Source organism: Archocentrus centrarchus, chromosome 6 (genome assembly GCF_007364275.1).
Source record: "Archocentrus centrarchus isolate MPI-CPG fArcCen1 chromosome 6, fArcCen1, whole genome shotgun sequence".
Taxonomy (NCBI): Eukaryota; Metazoa; Chordata; class Actinopteri; order Cichliformes; family Cichlidae; genus Archocentrus; species Archocentrus centrarchus.
In genome coordinates this window covers 10001463-10019164 of record NC_044351.1, presented here as the reverse complement: position 1 = coordinate 10019164, position 17702 = coordinate 10001463, and the positions used below count along the sequence as shown (strand labels likewise).

At 39.1% G+C, this 17702-nt stretch overlaps 1 protein-coding gene across 4 annotated transcripts in view; it reads left to right on the top strand.

Moving 5' to 3' along the window:
- LOC115781701 (transcription factor SOX-6-like) overlaps window positions 1-17702 on the top strand; it is a 101893-nt gene that overhangs the window by 40642 nt on the left and 43549 nt on the right. For all 4 annotated transcript variants that reach the window (XM_030731512.1, XM_030731513.1, XM_030731510.1 and 1 more), the window contains exon 4: window positions 10046-10135. In XM_030731512.1, coding sequence (XP_030587372.1) covers window positions 10046-10135 — 90 coding nt within the window. The remainder of the gene's footprint in view (window positions 1-10045; window positions 10136-17702) is intronic.

The window sequence follows — 17702 nt, the reverse complement described above, 5'->3', positions numbered from 1 at the left end:
GTGCATCTGTACATTGTAAGAAAAGTAAATATGTGTATACATATAATAATGAAGATGATGAATATTGCACTTGGTGAATGAATATTGCACTAGTGAATGAATACTGGATATTACACAATATAGGAATGTCAGATATTGTTCAGTATGAATAATATAATATTGCACAGTTACAGTGGGTGAGTGTGTGAGTTCAGGGTGGTGATTGCTCTGGCGAAGAAACTGATCCTCGTCAAACAAAGTCAGATTGTCAATTTTTTTTATTTAGTGATCATGAACATTCATCATGATTCATGATCATTCAGAAAATGCATTTAAGCTACTCCATTAAAGCAGCATGTCCGTATTATATTTGCACAGATCCAGTTTAACAAAGAAAAATACCAGATATAGTCAGTACCTCAAGAGACACATTAAGCTTTCATGAAAACTCCAACTGGTGGTACAGTTTCAGGTTTGCCACTAACTGCCCCACACTTCACATGGAAATGAGCAAAAGCATAAAATCCAATCTGGCATTAGTGGTAAGATGATGATGCATTTCTGGGATCCAACAAATCCGGCTTTCTTTTCATTTTGTTTCTTTTCATAAGTCACCATGACTGTCATGAAAAACAGAAAACACTGCGTCCTAGACCCAGGACCACGCCGATGACTGTCTCCATTGATTTATCTTTGTGGAAACAACTTCCTCAAGTTGTTCTGGTTCATTGTTCTCTTTCAAATTCGGATGTTTTTGGAAACAGAAGCGGGACAGTTTGGGTAATTTCATCAGAGACACATTTGTGCGTGTACTCGTCTTGCTGCTTTCAAATGACACCAGCTTAATTGGAAAAATGTGACGTCCCAAAGTGGACTGATCAAAAGTTAACACTGTCAATCAAATATTAATAAACCACAACCGCACATTCCTGATAAAGCAGGACAGCTGTGGTTTTTAAGTGTTAAACTCCAAAAAATAACAGAATCGGATAAAAAAAACCCCCCAAAAAACCAGTGTTGCTAATTTCATGAGAAAAACTGCCTTTGAAATAAAGTTTATATGGCATTTAAAACCTCCTACACAAAAATACATAATCAAAGCCACTGTATCTTAATTATACACAACAAAAGCATTAACTCTGAGCTACATGTGAAGTGTAATCAATACACAAGGATAAGAAACAAATTTGAAGCTGAATGACTTTATCTTCCACACATACACAGTCCTGTCAGCACTTGCAGCTGCTTTTGAAGCTACACTTTTATCAGCCTTTTTCTGTGTGCTTAAGCCTGTGCTGTCCAGTTTAGAGGAGTCTGCACTATGTCTTGTGCTGAGGCCAGGCCAGCGCTGGGCACCCAATCACCCATATAATGGCATCCCCAGCTGGAAGAGGAGGTCAGAGGAAGGCCAAACCTTCATTTAACCCCATTTTTCTGTGACAATAGAAACATTCTGTCCTGGTTCTTTCTGGCTGCTGAAAGCCTGTTTCAACATCTCTGTTGTTACCGCCACTCAAACTGTGGAACGCACACCCTCCCTTGGAAGGGGTGGGGTGGGGGGTTTGGCTATTGGGCATTTTGGGAGTGATGCACAGTCATGTGTATCCTTGACTTGCATACACTTTTATTCCGTTGCAACACCTGTGATGTGATGATCAATAAAACATTACTTCTGAGATTTCTTTTGTAACAACAGTGAATGAACTTTTCATCTAATTAGCAGTTTAGCTCCTACCCTTGCTCATCAGTAATACTGCTTGAAGGTTAAATACTCTGTAGGTTTTGTCAGTTAAGCCGCAGAAGAAGCTGTAGTGCTTGAACTTTGAGCTGGAGTCCTAAAGGCCAGTGCCCCATGTGCCTGACCTGTGTGTGTGTGTGTGCATGTTTGTGTGTGAGGGCTTATGGATTCATAAACTCAGGTGGAAGTAGTGATGGCAGCTTAACAAGCAAGCTGGGTCGGCCCCAAGAGTTAAGCTTATTAGCTAATTAACAAAGCCTTGGCTCTGGCACTGTTTGCCTTCCTTTATGGAATTGGCAGCTTGAGCTGTGATTGTGTGCAGGTAGAAGCTTTGTGCATATGTGCATGTAGCTCAACTTTGGTCACCCATAAACAAAATCTCATCCAAACTAGCATATTATACCTTATGGGCAGCATGTGTGAAAAAGCTATATTTTATTGACCAATCAGTAAACTTCATTCTTTAATCTTAACATTAATCTGTTTTTGCATATCACTGTTTCTCCTGGTCAGTACTTCCTTGTTTCTGGCAACAGGCTGACTCCCCCTGGACTTCTTGTGGTTGGTTTAAATCTATTCGTCTGTAATTGATAGGGATCTCTTTACTAATGATCAGGCACAGCCTGTGAGTCTTGAGTGCAAATACAGTCAGTGGGATATGCCCGGTAGCCCTCTCCTGCTCACTTTGGCTGTGGGCCAGCCAACATATGGTATGAGCGCATGCAATGTGGTTTGTTGGAACAGTCTTGAATGTTGTCCAAAAGAATCTGATTAAATTGCAATTTTATCAGGTCCTCGCTTTTTACTAGGATTTCAGCAAAGTGCCAATTTGATCCTGATAATTTGGTGAAGGCCAGCATGATATAACCATAATGGAAAAAAAATACTGACTGTGTCACAGCCAAGATAAATTCTGCTTGAAGCCCGTTGAGCATGCTTGACGTGGCTCCTGAATGATGTGGACTTTAATTCACTGGATTACGAACTGTGATGGAAATTGTTTGTCTCTACTAAGCCATCACATACGGCATTAATATGCAATATCTTGCATTTCCAGTCAGTTTTGTATTTGTCCAAGAATGCTATTTTCCTCTTAAACACAAATGTACCCATCTATTAATTTCACTTGTTTCTAGCAATGTTTTGAGAAAAGTTAGTGGTCATTATTTGTGGTTTTAATTCAAAACACGTGTGATTTGCAATACAAACACTTTTTTCTTTTATTAAATGAATCTTTTTGTAATTTTGGTTCATAATCAGACCACCTTTTTATTCTCTTTCCTTAGAATGAAATCATATTCTGAACGTTACACTTAGTTTTAAACTATGGTGAGCATATCAGATATTTTTCAAAGGAAATTTAAAAAAAATGCAAATGATAAGTTCCACTACAAGTGCACTGCAGGCTGACTGAGACCAAATGTTTGTGCTGAGATTACACTGTTTTCATGCAGAGGGATTCATCACCCTTCAGTGATTTTTTTTTTTTACGGCGCTGCCAGCCCTTAAAGTGGTTTAAAGCTGCATTCTGATAGTGCCTGTTAAGAGAGTTATGGCTGATAATAGTTCCCATCATAGATGACATGAGGAGCAGCTGCATCACATGCGTACTCTCGCTTTCGGTCTCTTCTTTTTGTGCCGTGAACGTAGAGTATCTACAGGGGGCAGATAGGTATGGTTGGAGGTTCTGATGGTTATGTTGGATACACTTGCCTTTCATTCCCTTTAGTCAGCTGTGAAATGGCTGAGGACTGATCCCAGACTCACTGTCAGATGTTTCCACTGAGATTTAGCTCCCTGACCCCCTTCTCCCTCCACTGAAACTACAGGTCCCACCTAAACTAGCTCCTGTGGGGGTCCGACCCAAAACAGCACTTCTATTATGTCTGAACAGCATATCTTGCTGTGTGTATTCATGTGTGTATGCCCATATTTGAGTGTGTGTGTGTGTGTGTGTGTGCGTGTGCGTGCAAGGAGGGATAAGGTTTCATATATTAAGCCTGAAGTGGAGCCAGAAGCTTGGGTCTTGAACTGGTGTTTTGGGAGTGTGTGTTTCACAAAGAAGCTATTTAAGTGTACTCATTTTCATTTTCAGTTCCTTTAACTGAAGACCTATAGAAGTGGACAGGCCCAATTATTTTATTTATAATTTATTATTTCTCTTTCTCTTTCCCCAGGACTTATTAGATGTTACAAAGTTTAGGTTAGTGCATTTTAAATAAAAGCAGGTCACAGATATACTTATATGTACAAAATTGTGTACTTAAATAAAAAGCTGTGGGGCACAGTACAGTGCTGTGGTGTATCGTATGCCCAAGCTTTGGCAGTTTTTAAAAGCTTACCAGCCAGACCTGCTTAATGACTCTCCGTCACTCACATAAAGACACATGATGGAAAAAATGTCAGAAATATAAATTGTCTGTTATTACCTTTTTAAACAACTGAAAGTTGAACAATTAATTCAGCCAGAAGTAAGACGTGCCATCTGTCCAAGTCTTTCCTAACGCGAGTTAGCTAGACTACTTTCAACTGGCCTTTAACTGTTTTTTAATCTTTCACTCCTGCAGTCACATCAGTGCACAGCAGGCTACAGAACACAGTACCTTTGCTTTGGGGACAAATTTTCACCTTGTTGTTTCCTCGCGTTCAGGCGGCAGTGGCTGTTGGTATCAGTGCAGTAATTCAGAGCAGGCCTGACCTCTCTGCCTGCACAGCCGGGATCAACAGCCAGGCTTTTCTAGTATTAAACTCACACCTTCAGTCGAAACACTATCCTTTGTCTAATTCAGCGCTGAGTTTCAACCCCGAGCCTTCAGCAGTACGCCCCTCTTATATCACATAGAGTACTTTACACTGCTGGGAGGGAGTAGTTTATGAGTATTTTTAGCTTGTGAATCAAAGCCCCACCCAAGCAGTGTTGGAAATTGACTTTGTGTGCTAAGCTGCAGGTGAAATAAATGAAGTATTACTTTTTAATTTTTTTTGTTAACTGTTAAAGGACAAATTTCATACCAATCAAATGTCAAGGAGATTTGCCGTGCAGTACTAAAGTGGTGTCTTCAGGTTGCCTCTGCATCATTTAAAAAAAAAAAAATTGTGTTGCAATAGATGTACTGGACTGCAGTTTAGTCAAGTGATATGTTTCTATAAGTTCCTTCATACCTTCATACCATTCTTTTCTTTTCTTTTCTTTTCTTTTTTACAAAATCACAAAAATAGTAGCCACAGCTGCATTCTCAGCCTTTTTCCTTTTCTTTTTCAAACTTTTGGTGTAACAATTTCCCAAGTCCCAAGAATGTTGTGTAGCATTATTTGTCATGTGATTATGTTTTTAAAGCTCAAAGTTTATTCTGCTGTGCATTCATCATAAATCAACATGTAACAGACTGTTGGTTTAAATGAGAGCTGTGATATATGCAACTCTTCTACGAGGAGAGTGGGCATATTGCTGGACAGCAAAAGAATGTGTGTGTGTGTGTGTGTGTGTGTGTGTGTGTGTGTGTGTGTGTGTGTGTGTGTGTGTGTGTGTGTGTTTTTGAAGGGGATGATGTATGTGAAGAGGGTTACACAGGGCTACTTGCAGAACCCCCAACCCCCACCCCGCCCCCCCAGTCAGGATCAACGGCTGCTTTCTCAGGCCATGTTCTTTGACAAGAGAGTCCGGGTGTCATCTGACAGATGAAAATAGTGTGTGTGAAATGGACACCGTGCTAACACGCAGCCAGGCTAACCACTCTGCAGTTTAATGGTTTTACAACACTAAGCGAGAAGCGCTAGGCCATTGAATGTGTGTGTGTGTGTGTGTGTGTGTGTGTGTGTGTGTGTGTGTGTGTGTGTGCGCGCACGCGCGTCTGTTATCTACCCCCCTCTGTGCAATTAAACGTCTCAGCAGTGTACTGGCATTCTTTAATCAGTGTGTGGTGTGGATGTATGTTTCGGTGCTTCAGAGTGCTCCAGTGTTCTCATATCAGTGTGTGTGCGTATCTGTGGGTGTGTGTCTCTTTCCTCCTCTTGGCTAGCCTGTCTCCTCGTGTTTGGACATATGTTGAGTTTTATTTCACTCAGACATCAATCCTGCTGGCCAGCTGTTAGGACAGCTGCTCTCTCTGTGCCTCTCCTGCTCTATTTCTCTCTTTTACTCTATCATTCGCTCTCTCTGTTTCTCTTGGTCTGACACTCACTCTTCTTTTTCCTTAATTATTAAGGTTTCTTTAACATCAAAATGTTATCCTTTTTCTATTTTATTTTGAGTCTTTCTTTCTTTCTTTCTTTCTTTCTTTCTTTCTTTCTTTCTTTCTTTCTTTCTTTCTTTCTTTCTTTCTTTCTTCTTTCTTTCTTTCTTTCTTTCTTTCTTTCTTTCTTTCTCTGATCCTGTGGGGTCTGCAGCTGAAGTCACAGCACTGGCATAAATTTGGAAGTGCAAAGTGTAGCTGTCAACTTCCATTTACACACATTCAGTAGTGAAGTGAAGACACGAAATGGTTTTTTGAGCTGTGGGTGTGTTACACAAACATCAGGCACCGGCTAGAACATTGGCTTTTGTTATTTTTTACATTAAGCAATTTTTCAGATTAATGTTTTTTTCTCTTTACCTTGGCCTTCGACTGCGCTCTCCTCAGCTCTGACTTCCTGAGCTCTCACTGAGCGGTGTTTGTTTGTGAGACTGAAAGAGACGATGTATGTGGGTGATTTAAGTGAACCTTTGAAATGTAATAAAATGTAAAATATGAATTAAATATGCCATGTCACAAAGAGAAAGTGGCATTGTACTTTTAAGTATAGTCACACCAGAATCTGCTCAGTGATAGTGAACTAAGCTTTCCCAAAAAATGTCGTTTCTAAACTTTTTTTGTAAGAAAACAATTTCATTGTAATATATTGCACACATATTAGTAAGTGGAAGTGGAAGATTACTCTAACAAAGCATTCAGCCAGTGCTGCTCCATTCTGAGCTCAGTATTTAGAAAACCATGAATCACCAAGATAAAGTTCAGTAAAGGTGCTGTCCGTAATGTAATTTCTGTAACCTATTTTGCCTCCAGTGTTTCTACACTGGGTTGAGAGAAGTTGCTCTTTACTCCTGCTCATACGTATCTGTTACCGACATATTGCTGAAAAGTTCATTTCATGAGAAACTTTTCAAAACACGGAATAAGAGAGACTAAAAGAACGAGTCAAAAGAGAGTGACACAGTCATATAGTAGGAGCCTGTGGCACACTGTGTATTTCTTGGCAGTTGCTGTTTGGGACTGTTGATGCTTGCCTGCCGCATACCCACACATACACTAAGTAAAATACACACAGTAAAGCACACAGTAAGTTGCCTGTGGCTCATGTAAAACACCCAAAACATTGTCTCTTGGCAGATTGGCGTGGGGACAGGTGATAAAAGTGTGTTTACCCTAAACACTCGCCAGCTCGCGAGCTGCCGCCACGCTGATTTACTACGATTCTGTCTTTTCATCCACTTCTCCTCTTCTCCACCTTCCCTCTGTCGCTCTCTCTCTCACTTGATTTTATCACCTCATTCATCCCATCTCTCTCGCTCTGCTCAATACTTGTTCCTGCTGTGATGAAGTCTTTCATTTTTTACAACAAATAAAAAAAAAAACTCCAGTAAAACTGAGTTTTACAGGTTTGCAAAGTTTTTTTTTTATTGTTACTTTTTCCATCTTTTCTCTGCATTTTCATTTTTTTAAACAACTTCAATTTGTTTTCACAATTCCTCAAAACCGTTTCCTTATGAAACAATCATCTTCATCCTCTCCTCAGCATCGTCACTGTCTGCCCTGCCTGCCCGACCCCTCTTCCCTCTTCCCTCCTCACCCCAGACACCCTCCCTCTCCCTCATCTCCCTAACCTATGCAACTTCTGCATTTGTCCTTGATTTGATAAAGAAGCCGGCAAGGAATTTTTATCTATCCACCAATCTAAACAGCACTTGAACCCTGACTCAGTTGCGGTGACAGATAGAGAGCCATCTAGGGTAAAACATCTCTCATCCCTCGCTTCTCCCTCTTCGCACCACACTGCCCCCCCACCACACCGTCTCCTCATCTGATCTGTTTATCAGTATAAGGAGTGTAAATTGTGCAATAGGGTACACATACAGTTGACTTATGCAGATGTGTCTTAGAGTTATAGGTTGTATTTTCTTCACTAAGTGCTCTCATAAATTTCAGTTTCTTGATTTTGTTTGATACAAGGCTCGCTGCACAAGTGCACGCTGGCGTCTTCAGGTCGTGTGATGAGAAGAAAAGCCTCTCATCCTGCCTTCGTCCCACATCGTCCCTCCTTTACCGGCCATAAATATCACCCCTTGAACCAAATGTACACAAATACTTATCCTGTGGAGCCACTTGTGCAGTAAATCTATTTAAAAAAATCAGGTGAATTCCATTGTCCTGAGGGTTTGGAAATTGTATTTACTACATTACTTCAATGTGGTCCATCTGTCTGGAAATACCCACTGTTTACTGCCTAATTTGGGAAATCACCATGAGAAATTTCTGTAGTTTTTAAATTGTTTCTTTGTTCTGTAGCTGTCGGCCCCTCTACCTCGCCACCATTGCCCCCCCCTTCTTTGTTTACATTGATCCCATGTGATGCGGACGGCTGCATCGGCTTATTTACAACAGTCATAATCTGACTGTAAACATGCAAGCTTTTAATGGACCTAATGAGGAAATTGTGCTCGGCCGGTGGACGGCATCTCATGACCGCACAATGGGCCCATACGCACAAACTAAACATTAAGCCATTCACAATAGACCATGTGCCCTTATGAATGCCTATAGTGCCTTTTGTCAGGATAAAGGCACCACAAATGATCTATTGTCTGACTTAACCATTCTAAATCAGGCAAGCCCTTAGGGGCATGTTTTCCACACTGCACCCAAGAATGTCTTCTTTTTTGAGTGTGTATGAGCGTTTGTGTGTATGTGTGTGTGCTTTTTGATATCCTTGGTGACTGAGGCTTCTGCATGGATCTATACATGACCATTACACCATCTGTGACTCATCCACTGGCATAAAAACGAGGGTATACACGCAAATTAAGGACCTTAAAGATTTCCGTTGACATGTGCATAATTTGACTTATAGAATAACTCCTGCAGGTACTGTTTCTGAATGTTGCAGACCAAGTCTTAGCTTTTATATTTGAAAGTATGATCCTCAAAATTTCAGATTGATTTGGTGTCACTGTTGGTTCCTCGTGGTGACTGACTTGAAATGGAGAAACAACTCATGTATTTGTTTCCAGCGCACCTAAACAAATCCTAAGTGTAGGGGATTCATTCTGTTACACTGAGGGCAGAGAGGAGTCAGCATTGATTTCTGATAAAATAATCTGCTGAATAATACAAAAATTATGTTTGAATTGGGTCACGCTATTAGATCTTCCATCCTGATAGGTACCCTTTTAATAGAGAACTATGGAAAAATAAAGGACCTTTGCAACATAAAATATAACTCAAGACTTGATAGAATGTACTTACATTTATTTACTGATGCCTGACAGCGTGCAGACTTTAAAATACCCTTGCCTTTTGTTCACAGAGCAGGTCGCACACATAGAGGCACGGAAACAATCCTACTTGCACATGTGCAGATGTCTGTCTCTGCGAGTTTGTCTCTCTACTGTTTGTCTGGTGAAGAATTGAAAAGTTCCCATTGTTTAAGTAAAGTTCACAGCAGGACGCCAATTGAACAAATGAGACCTTATGAATCTTATGAGACCACGTGTCTCTGATGTCTATTATCCTCAGGCTATGAGACACATTGTGAGAAAAAAAAAAGACAGCCACAAATAAGAACCCATCTCTAAACAATGTGGACATTCTCATCTGGTCAGCTGAATAGCTGCTGCATTTTTTTTAATTTTATTTTTATATTTTAGATCAAGCAGGAGGAAATGGTTTCTTGTTCTCCTTGTTGGAATAAATTGAATCATTCATAGGAATTGTTTTTTTTTTTTTTTTTTGTCTCTCTTTCTGTATATTCTTTCTCATTTTCTCTCATTTTTCTCCTCTTGCTCTCTTGCTCCTCCAGTGTATGTTTACGGGTGGCAGTCAGGCATCCTCTGAGACGCCAGCATTAGTGTCTGAACAGGTGGACTGGTGGAAAATGCATATTTGGTTTTAAATGTAACCCAGAAATGTCTGAAATATTACATGAAAACTACTTACAAATTTTAAAGAGCTTGACATTATGATCATTTCTCGGTTTATGCTAACCAGGAGGGACATCATTTCCTATAAAATGGTCAAAAAGCTACTGCAAACACAAAAAAGTGAAACTGATTATTAATTTTTATTATTTTTGTAGAGCCCTCTTGCATGGAAAGGCTCCTCTCCAAGGACTGGAAGGAGCGCGTGGACCGCTTGAATGCCACTGAACTCCTGGGGGAGGTTAAAGGTAAGAGTGAGAAAGATAGCATCTACATCTATGTCTGCATTCTCTTTCAAACAGTGAGATGTTAAGTGTGTGCAGATAAATGCTGTTCCTGCTTTACTGTGGCCTTTGCCACGCTTGGCAAAGCAAGAGAAAGAAAGCTTCTTTTTCCTACAGTAAATAGTGCCTTTTTGAAACGTGCAGCATCTGTGGAATCTCTCCTTTTTCTTTTTGGTTCACCCAAATTTGAACAGTGTGATGAATGAAAGCTAATGGTATGTGCACAAAAAAGACACTGTTGTGCTATGCTAAATTCAAGGATAAGAACATGTCAAATATGCTGTAATTCTCTGCTCTGTGTGCATACTTGCTGCATGTTTCTGCATATGAAAGCAGCACAGTAAACGGCAGCCGGGCCTACCTGTCAAGCGCTGAGGGTGGCTTTAAACTCTACAAATTGTATCTTGTGCGTCTGAGGGGAGAGGTTGCAAATACTCTTATATTTTTGGTCTGCATCAGCAAATTATGGCATTTATGAAGCCATAAATCGCACAGAGACAAATGGATTCTCAACCTGCTCTGGTATTCAGAAGTGAAAGTAGCAGCATTCAGTCAGAGGCTACAGGAGGGAATTAAGAACATACGATTATTTGAATATGATGGAAAGCTAGTATATTTTCTGTTTTATTCTTATCATTTAATTTGCTTTGGAACTTAATTGAAATATGTAATTTAAAATTAATATAGAGCTGATATCAGATATAGGTAATTGTTGAGAATTAGTGACTATTTACTGCAAATACCATATAAAATAACATGTATTACCTCTATTGGCCTCTTTGTATATCACACACTGCTGATACTGGATTTTGGGAGCTGATACCTTGACAAGTTTTTATTTAGTAAAAAAAAAAAACGTATATATTGGCCAATATTTCATAAAGAGACCACCCTGTGGGTGGTATGATTGTTGGCCATTAAATCTCATGACAATTGATTAGCGGGAAAAGCTTAAATTTTAAGGGTTTTCTTTTCTAGGAAAAACTTATTTGTAGGTTGTGTCTCCGCCAAAAAAAGAAAAGAAGAAAGGAAAAAAAAAAAGAAAGTATCCAAATCTACCACTTGTGCTGCAGTCAGTGCCTGAAAGGAACAGAGACAGAGCCATTTTCTAAATTACTCCAAGCATCTTTTTTCTACATGATTTTCTGAAAATGTCTGTCTTTGTGTTTTATGTAAACAAAAGAATGCTGTTTATTCTCAACACTGAAATGATGTTTAGATGTTTTTCTACTTTTACGATTATCTTCACCAGCATGTTTTACATTTTATGACTTTCTATAGTTAATGCATATTCTGAGCTATTGTAACAAGAAGACCTTGTCTGCTGAAATATATTAGAGCAGCAAATGTGTAGAGCCTTAATTGCAGGCAGTGAGGCTGACTGTTTAGCACAGCAAGTAATAGAAGAATAAAAAAACGAGTCTTCTTTGCTCTGAATTTACAGAACTGAAATGCTGCGCAGTTCATTGTGTCTGTGGCTGAGTAAACAACTCATAAATAAGAAGGGCAGTTGCTGTCTTAAATTTCTAAAATGTGCTTATACCAGTTAAATAATAAAAACAGATCGTGATAGAAATGATAGGACTTTTAAAAACTGATATATTAACACTGGGAAATGCTTTCTGCACTGAGGGTTACTGCAGATTCTGTCTGAGTGCAGTAACATAAGTTGTTCACCGCTGTGCAGTCGAGCTGCCCTCAGTGAGCAAAAGCATTTGTGATGGTCTCCGGCTGAAATGGCAAATATTTCCTCTGTGGAAAGTGGATAAAGGGGAGTACAGAGAACCTCCTTCAGCAGAACAGTGCAGACTTTGACTTTTATTGTAGGGCACGTATCAGATGCTTTCTCTCCGTGGTCGTACTGACTACCTCCATCTGCACAACCCCACTATTTACACAGATAAAATAAACACCCTTTGCATAGAAATAATTTACACAACTTCTTAAGAGTGTTCTCGTGCCAGATAAAGGCAGAAATACAGTCAAATTATGCAAACTAGAAGAAATATTTACACAGAAATTCAAGTGAAAGTGAAGGTAATTTCCAGCAGCAGAAATGAAACATTTTTCACTGTAAGTGTTAAAATGATTTTCAATCCAAAGTCAGATCAAGCGCTCGATTACACTCCTCATCACATCGGTGTGGTGCCGTACATATTTTACATGAAGACAAAAACAGGTGTCCTCTTTGACTTACCGAGAGTAAAGATAAGAATAAGCCTTGAGTCGTGCACTTCTGCCCTCAAATCTTTCTTTTAAAACATACAAATATTTTCACCTATCTTAATGAACTTTTATTTGAATGCTCATTTCTTACTTATTTATTGATATTACTTATCACTCACATCATTGCCAAGTTAAGAATTAAACTTTTTTAACTCTTTTTTTTTTTTTTAAGTCTAATGAAGTTTTACAAAAGGTGGAAAAAAGTCTTTTCAAGGGCACGTTCCTGCTCAGGTTTGAGCCTCTCAGGCTCCACTTGTTTGGATGTGCTTTGCAGATTTAACATCCATCACACGGATCTTAATCTACTGAATGTACTGCTTTTATTGGTGAAGGATGTGTGGCGGTATCTCGGTCTCCATGAAAATGACTATACTTCATTCAGATGACATTCTTATGCAACAGATGATGAAATATTATTATTATCAAGATAAAGGACTGGGCACTGCCAGAATCTGAAAAACCTCCATTGACTTTGAGGAATAAGAGTTAAATCAGCATTAAACTGATCATTCACTATCCTCAAAGTACCTTTGTGTTCTAAACCGAACAAACCTATCACGAACTTTTAAAAGTTACTGTGAAACTTCTGACAGAAGCTATTTTATTATCTATTTAAATCTTTGATAGCACTTCAGTGGAGCAAAGACGAAAGTAAGCTTGTCTAATCCATAAAGTTGGACTTAATTATTGTGTGTTAGTTGAAGACACCAGTAAATATGAATAAATACAGCATGTACCAGCATTCATGCACACAAATGCTCGCACACAGCACACAGATGTCTCTGTTCGTCCAGCTGTGTTCTCACTAAAGAAATGCTCTGACTGAATTCAAGCGTTTTATTCCTCGACGCTTGAAATGAAGCCTGGTCTGGCTGACCTAAATACGCAAACACAACTGTTGCTCTGTGTCTCCTCACACAACAACCTGAACCTATTTGTTCAGTCGCAGTTATTTTTAGGGTAAAGAAATCCAGTGACCTCCTTTTATTTACCAGAACGTTCATTACTGCTCAGGGATGACTTCAGCTTGCCATGTACAATATATTTATGTTTATGTGTGGGTCAGTATACTTTTTATCTACACTATGGCTCACAGTAAAGCGACTGGGAGTGTGCCCAGGATTAATATAGACAGCATGAAGCTCTAGCAGGAAGTGGGTGACATTTCCCTTCAGTTTTCTAATTATTTGCTCTTACTTGCTCTTCATTCTCTCGCTGTTTTCTGATATCCTCCTCAAGAAAGTTCCGGCAAATCTTGTGCAACATTGGAAGATTATATAACTGTAATGCTTCAATTTGTAGTATTTTTTTAATAGTTTTTCTCATGTAAGGATCGGTGCCTGGAATGCATTTACACTTAACATAAATATGTGATAAAACATGATAAATTAAAATAAGAGTATTGTATTATTTTTTCATGAGACTAAAATACAAATAAATAAATAAATAAGAAGATGCTGGACATAAAAAAAAAAAAAAAACCCACAATGGAAAAAGAATAAAACCTGCACACCTCCCAGCTCTGCAGTGTGACCAGAGCCTTAGATGATAAATTAGGTGTTTGGAATAGAAAAATGCCTGTGGACATTTTCAGCTTTTTTTTTTTAATTTTTCCAGCCTAACCTCTTCTCTATTTTTTGACATTTGGATATTCTTAGAATTGCTGGTTTTGTCATTTAATTTTTTTCTTTTTTTAAAATTCAAAGTCAGAAAGCTTAGAGGAACAGATGGATGGAAAGTGTCTGATTCTATTGTCAGATGCATGAGTAGGCACATCTGGCAGCAATAATCACACTCACATTCAACAGTCAGTTAAATAAGGCATCTTACTCACATTCCATTTATTTTTTTTTTCATATGCAACAGTCTGTCTGGAGCAGCGAGCTGTCTGTCTACAATAGACCTAAAAAGTTGGCACATTAGATGCGATATCTTTTAGGCTTGCAGAGAGCAGAAGCACATCTCAAGACAAAATGCAGTGACCATGTTTGTCTTGGGGTCAAGTGTCAGAGTGTTTGTTGTGGTCCATGTTTGAGAAGACTGTTTAGTCTTCTAGAGAAATGTTGGGAGTTTGGCACATAGATGCTTGTGGTAAAACATGATGGTTTGGCAGAAGCTCAGAACAGTCAGAGCCATCAATATGTTAGTCAGAGGTGTGATCCTGTGAGTGGGTGATGGTTTCTGTGTATTTTTATGTGTGGCTTTTGTGTTTAAATGTGTTTGTTGGTGTATGTGTGTGTTTAAAAGAAAGTGGCCTGAAGCATAACTGTGTCATATGGTTTGGGGGATTCATAGACGGCCATTAAGTTAATAAATATATACTAAAGAGAAGAAAAAAAATACACATTTTCATATATTTAGGCATCACATTATAATTAAATAAATGCTAAGATTTTATATTCATGGTATATTTAAATCTGGATCTCTCTGTAGGCAGTTAAAGGCAGTAAATAATTAGATGCCATATTTTTCACTGCTCTGAATAAGAAGAAAGGGATCATTTAAAAAAAATGCAAGTAAAAAAGTAACATAATGCCAATATAAACAATTTTAGACACGTATGAATGCTTCAGGTGCAGCTGAACAGTTATTTGCATGTGTTCTGTTGTTGCAGTGCTTTTATATTTAGTATGACATAATAACATATCATATGATAATCAGATGAAATCTCTACAGCAAACTGGGATGTGATTCCAGTGACTGAAAACATCATGTAAGCCAGAGCGACTAACAAACACCTCATACAAAAGTAAGAGAGTTCTGGTTCACAGGCACATGCTCCCAATCATCTAAACATAGTGAGAAAACAGTTAATGGCTTTCTGATTTGGCTGGACCCCTCAGCAGGTGTCAGGAATAATCCTGATGGATGGGAAGCGGAAACGTCTGAGATGATTATCGGTGCCAAAAGTGTTGGAGGAACGCAAGGCGTTGTGTTTGGAATGCACAACCCATAATCCACGAAGATGAATCATGGAGCTGTAATCGCAGTTGTTTTGATTACACAATAGGCTTCACTATACTGTAAAGAATGTCAGGGAATAGGAAGGAGCGTGTATGCGTGTTAGCTCGAAGACATGACAAGATTGTAAAGTACCCGTCAGTGTTGCCAGACTGAATTAGCCAGAGTCCTGGAGAAGGGTGAAAAAGGAAAGAAAAGAAAAGAAAGGTGGAGAAGAGTGGCGATCGCAGCAGAAATTACGAGAAGAATGAGATGAAGAGAGAAAAGAGAAGGAGATGGCGGAGAGATCGAGAGAGCTGATGAGGAAAAGAGGGGAGGGGAATAGAAATAGGAAGTTGATGAGTAAGGAGAAGGATGCAGTGAGAGTTAGAAAAAGAGGCGAGGGGATAAAAGTGAGGTGGAACTGATAGGAGGAGGAGGAGGAGGAGGAGTGATAACCTAAGAGGAGAAGATAGAAAAAGGTGGAAAAAGAAAAGAAAGAAAGGGAGCAAGGGGAAAATGATGAGTGGAGAGGATAAACCACAGGGAGTAGCTGGACTTGGAAGTAGAGTAACTGATGGGTAGGTCTTTTGGGGGAAACCCAAAAAAGAAAAAAAAAATAGAATGAAAGCACGAAGAAGAGAGACAAGAAGAGGAGAATGTTGCCTTTGATACAGGGGTGCTGAGGGGTAATTTCTGTGTGTGTGTGTGTGTGTGTGTGTGTGTTGGGGGGGGGCACTCCATGGTACAATAGGGGCCTGACAGGACTACAATGAAGACTCTGTTAGTATGCAGGTAGTGTTGGGGCCACCCTGCAATATCCCTACATGGCCCCAGGGCAAGACCTTACACACAGACACAGACACATGTGCAACAAGAGCAAGAACTTCTAAACAAGATAAACTTCAGTGTGGATGTGCATGAGTTTATGCTCACAAACACACAAACTACCCATCTGTACTAAAGATGAGTTTCTCTTCTCTTTCCTAAATAAATCATTAGTAAGTGCGTCTCTTCTATAGGACAAATTGTTGGAGATGATTTAAGCTCTCTTTGGTTTTGTGAAAGCTCACAATAAATAGATCTCAACCAACTAAAAACAAATTGTCTCAAATTTACCAAACGGCAACTTAAAGCCATAAACTTTCTCTGGAATTTCTTTTGCATGTCTGAAACAGTGTCGGCTGCAGTGCAGCAAAAAATGACAGGATTTGTTTCCCAATCGAAAAGCAATAGAAGTCCAAAAAGTCCTTTACAGCTTTTTAAGCTTTTCTTTTTTAAATGAGTCTAAAGCCAGGCTCTATCAAGCTATTCTGTTTGCTTCCTTATCACTGGCTCCTTCATCATGTGTGGCCTGCTGATAAACTCATGTCAGCAAGTCTGGCATTCACTTGTGCAAAGCTTTTTGCATTGGTTATTGACCTAAAATGTAACCACCGTTTTTCAGTTCAGAAGTTCATCAATGGGAAGTCTATGAGAAATCATTTTCTGTTGCTTCTTAAGAAACTTGCTTGTTTTTGATGTACTGTGAAAGAGTGGGAACCTCATGAGATAGAGTGCTAAGTTAAACATTAGAGCCAGACAATCTCTGAAGTGGAGAAGCGGGTGTTCCAAAGTTTGGAAATATGGGAAAAAAATTGAAAAATATGAGAACTGTTAAAGAGAAACTGATACTTAGGTGAAATAAGCATCATGGACTATGCTGCTAGCATTAAACGTGTCTGTACATTTTACGCTTTCATGTTCTTCATTCAGCTGGTTTTAAAGTAAGAGGTAAATGTCGCCACAATTATCGCTGCTTTTTGTAAAAATTTCTGAGGAATGTGTTGGAGGTATGAAAACAAAAAGGATTCTCATTGGAGTCGGCCCAAAAAACCTCCTAAAGCATAAACCCAACAAAAGCCTGTAACAGCTACTTATTTTAGAAGGTTAAGTCAAAGTAATTTAATTGTTCTTGGGAGCAGACGCTGAATGATGACATGCAGAGACAAGGCAGAAGATAATAAGTAGTAAGATGGAACTGAAAGCCAGATAATTTACAGGAGTTTAGGAAGGATTGTGAAGGGCTCATGTTGGCCAAACAACTGGATTCTTCCTTGTTGAGTGATTTGTTGAAGGTGGGCTATGCTTTGGTTTGGTTTGGACATTTTGTAAAAATGAAAACTGTTCAAGAAAAGAAAACAGATTTTTTTTTTTAGTCATGGCTCTTTGGTTAGAAGTGCATTAAATGTTATCGTGACCTTCACAAGCTGTTCTATCCATAACAAAAGAATCTTTTCATTTCCCCCCATTCTCATTTATATGAACTGACCACTTGTGATTTAAATTGAATTTTTCTGCCTCAACCGAGCAGGATCTGAACAGC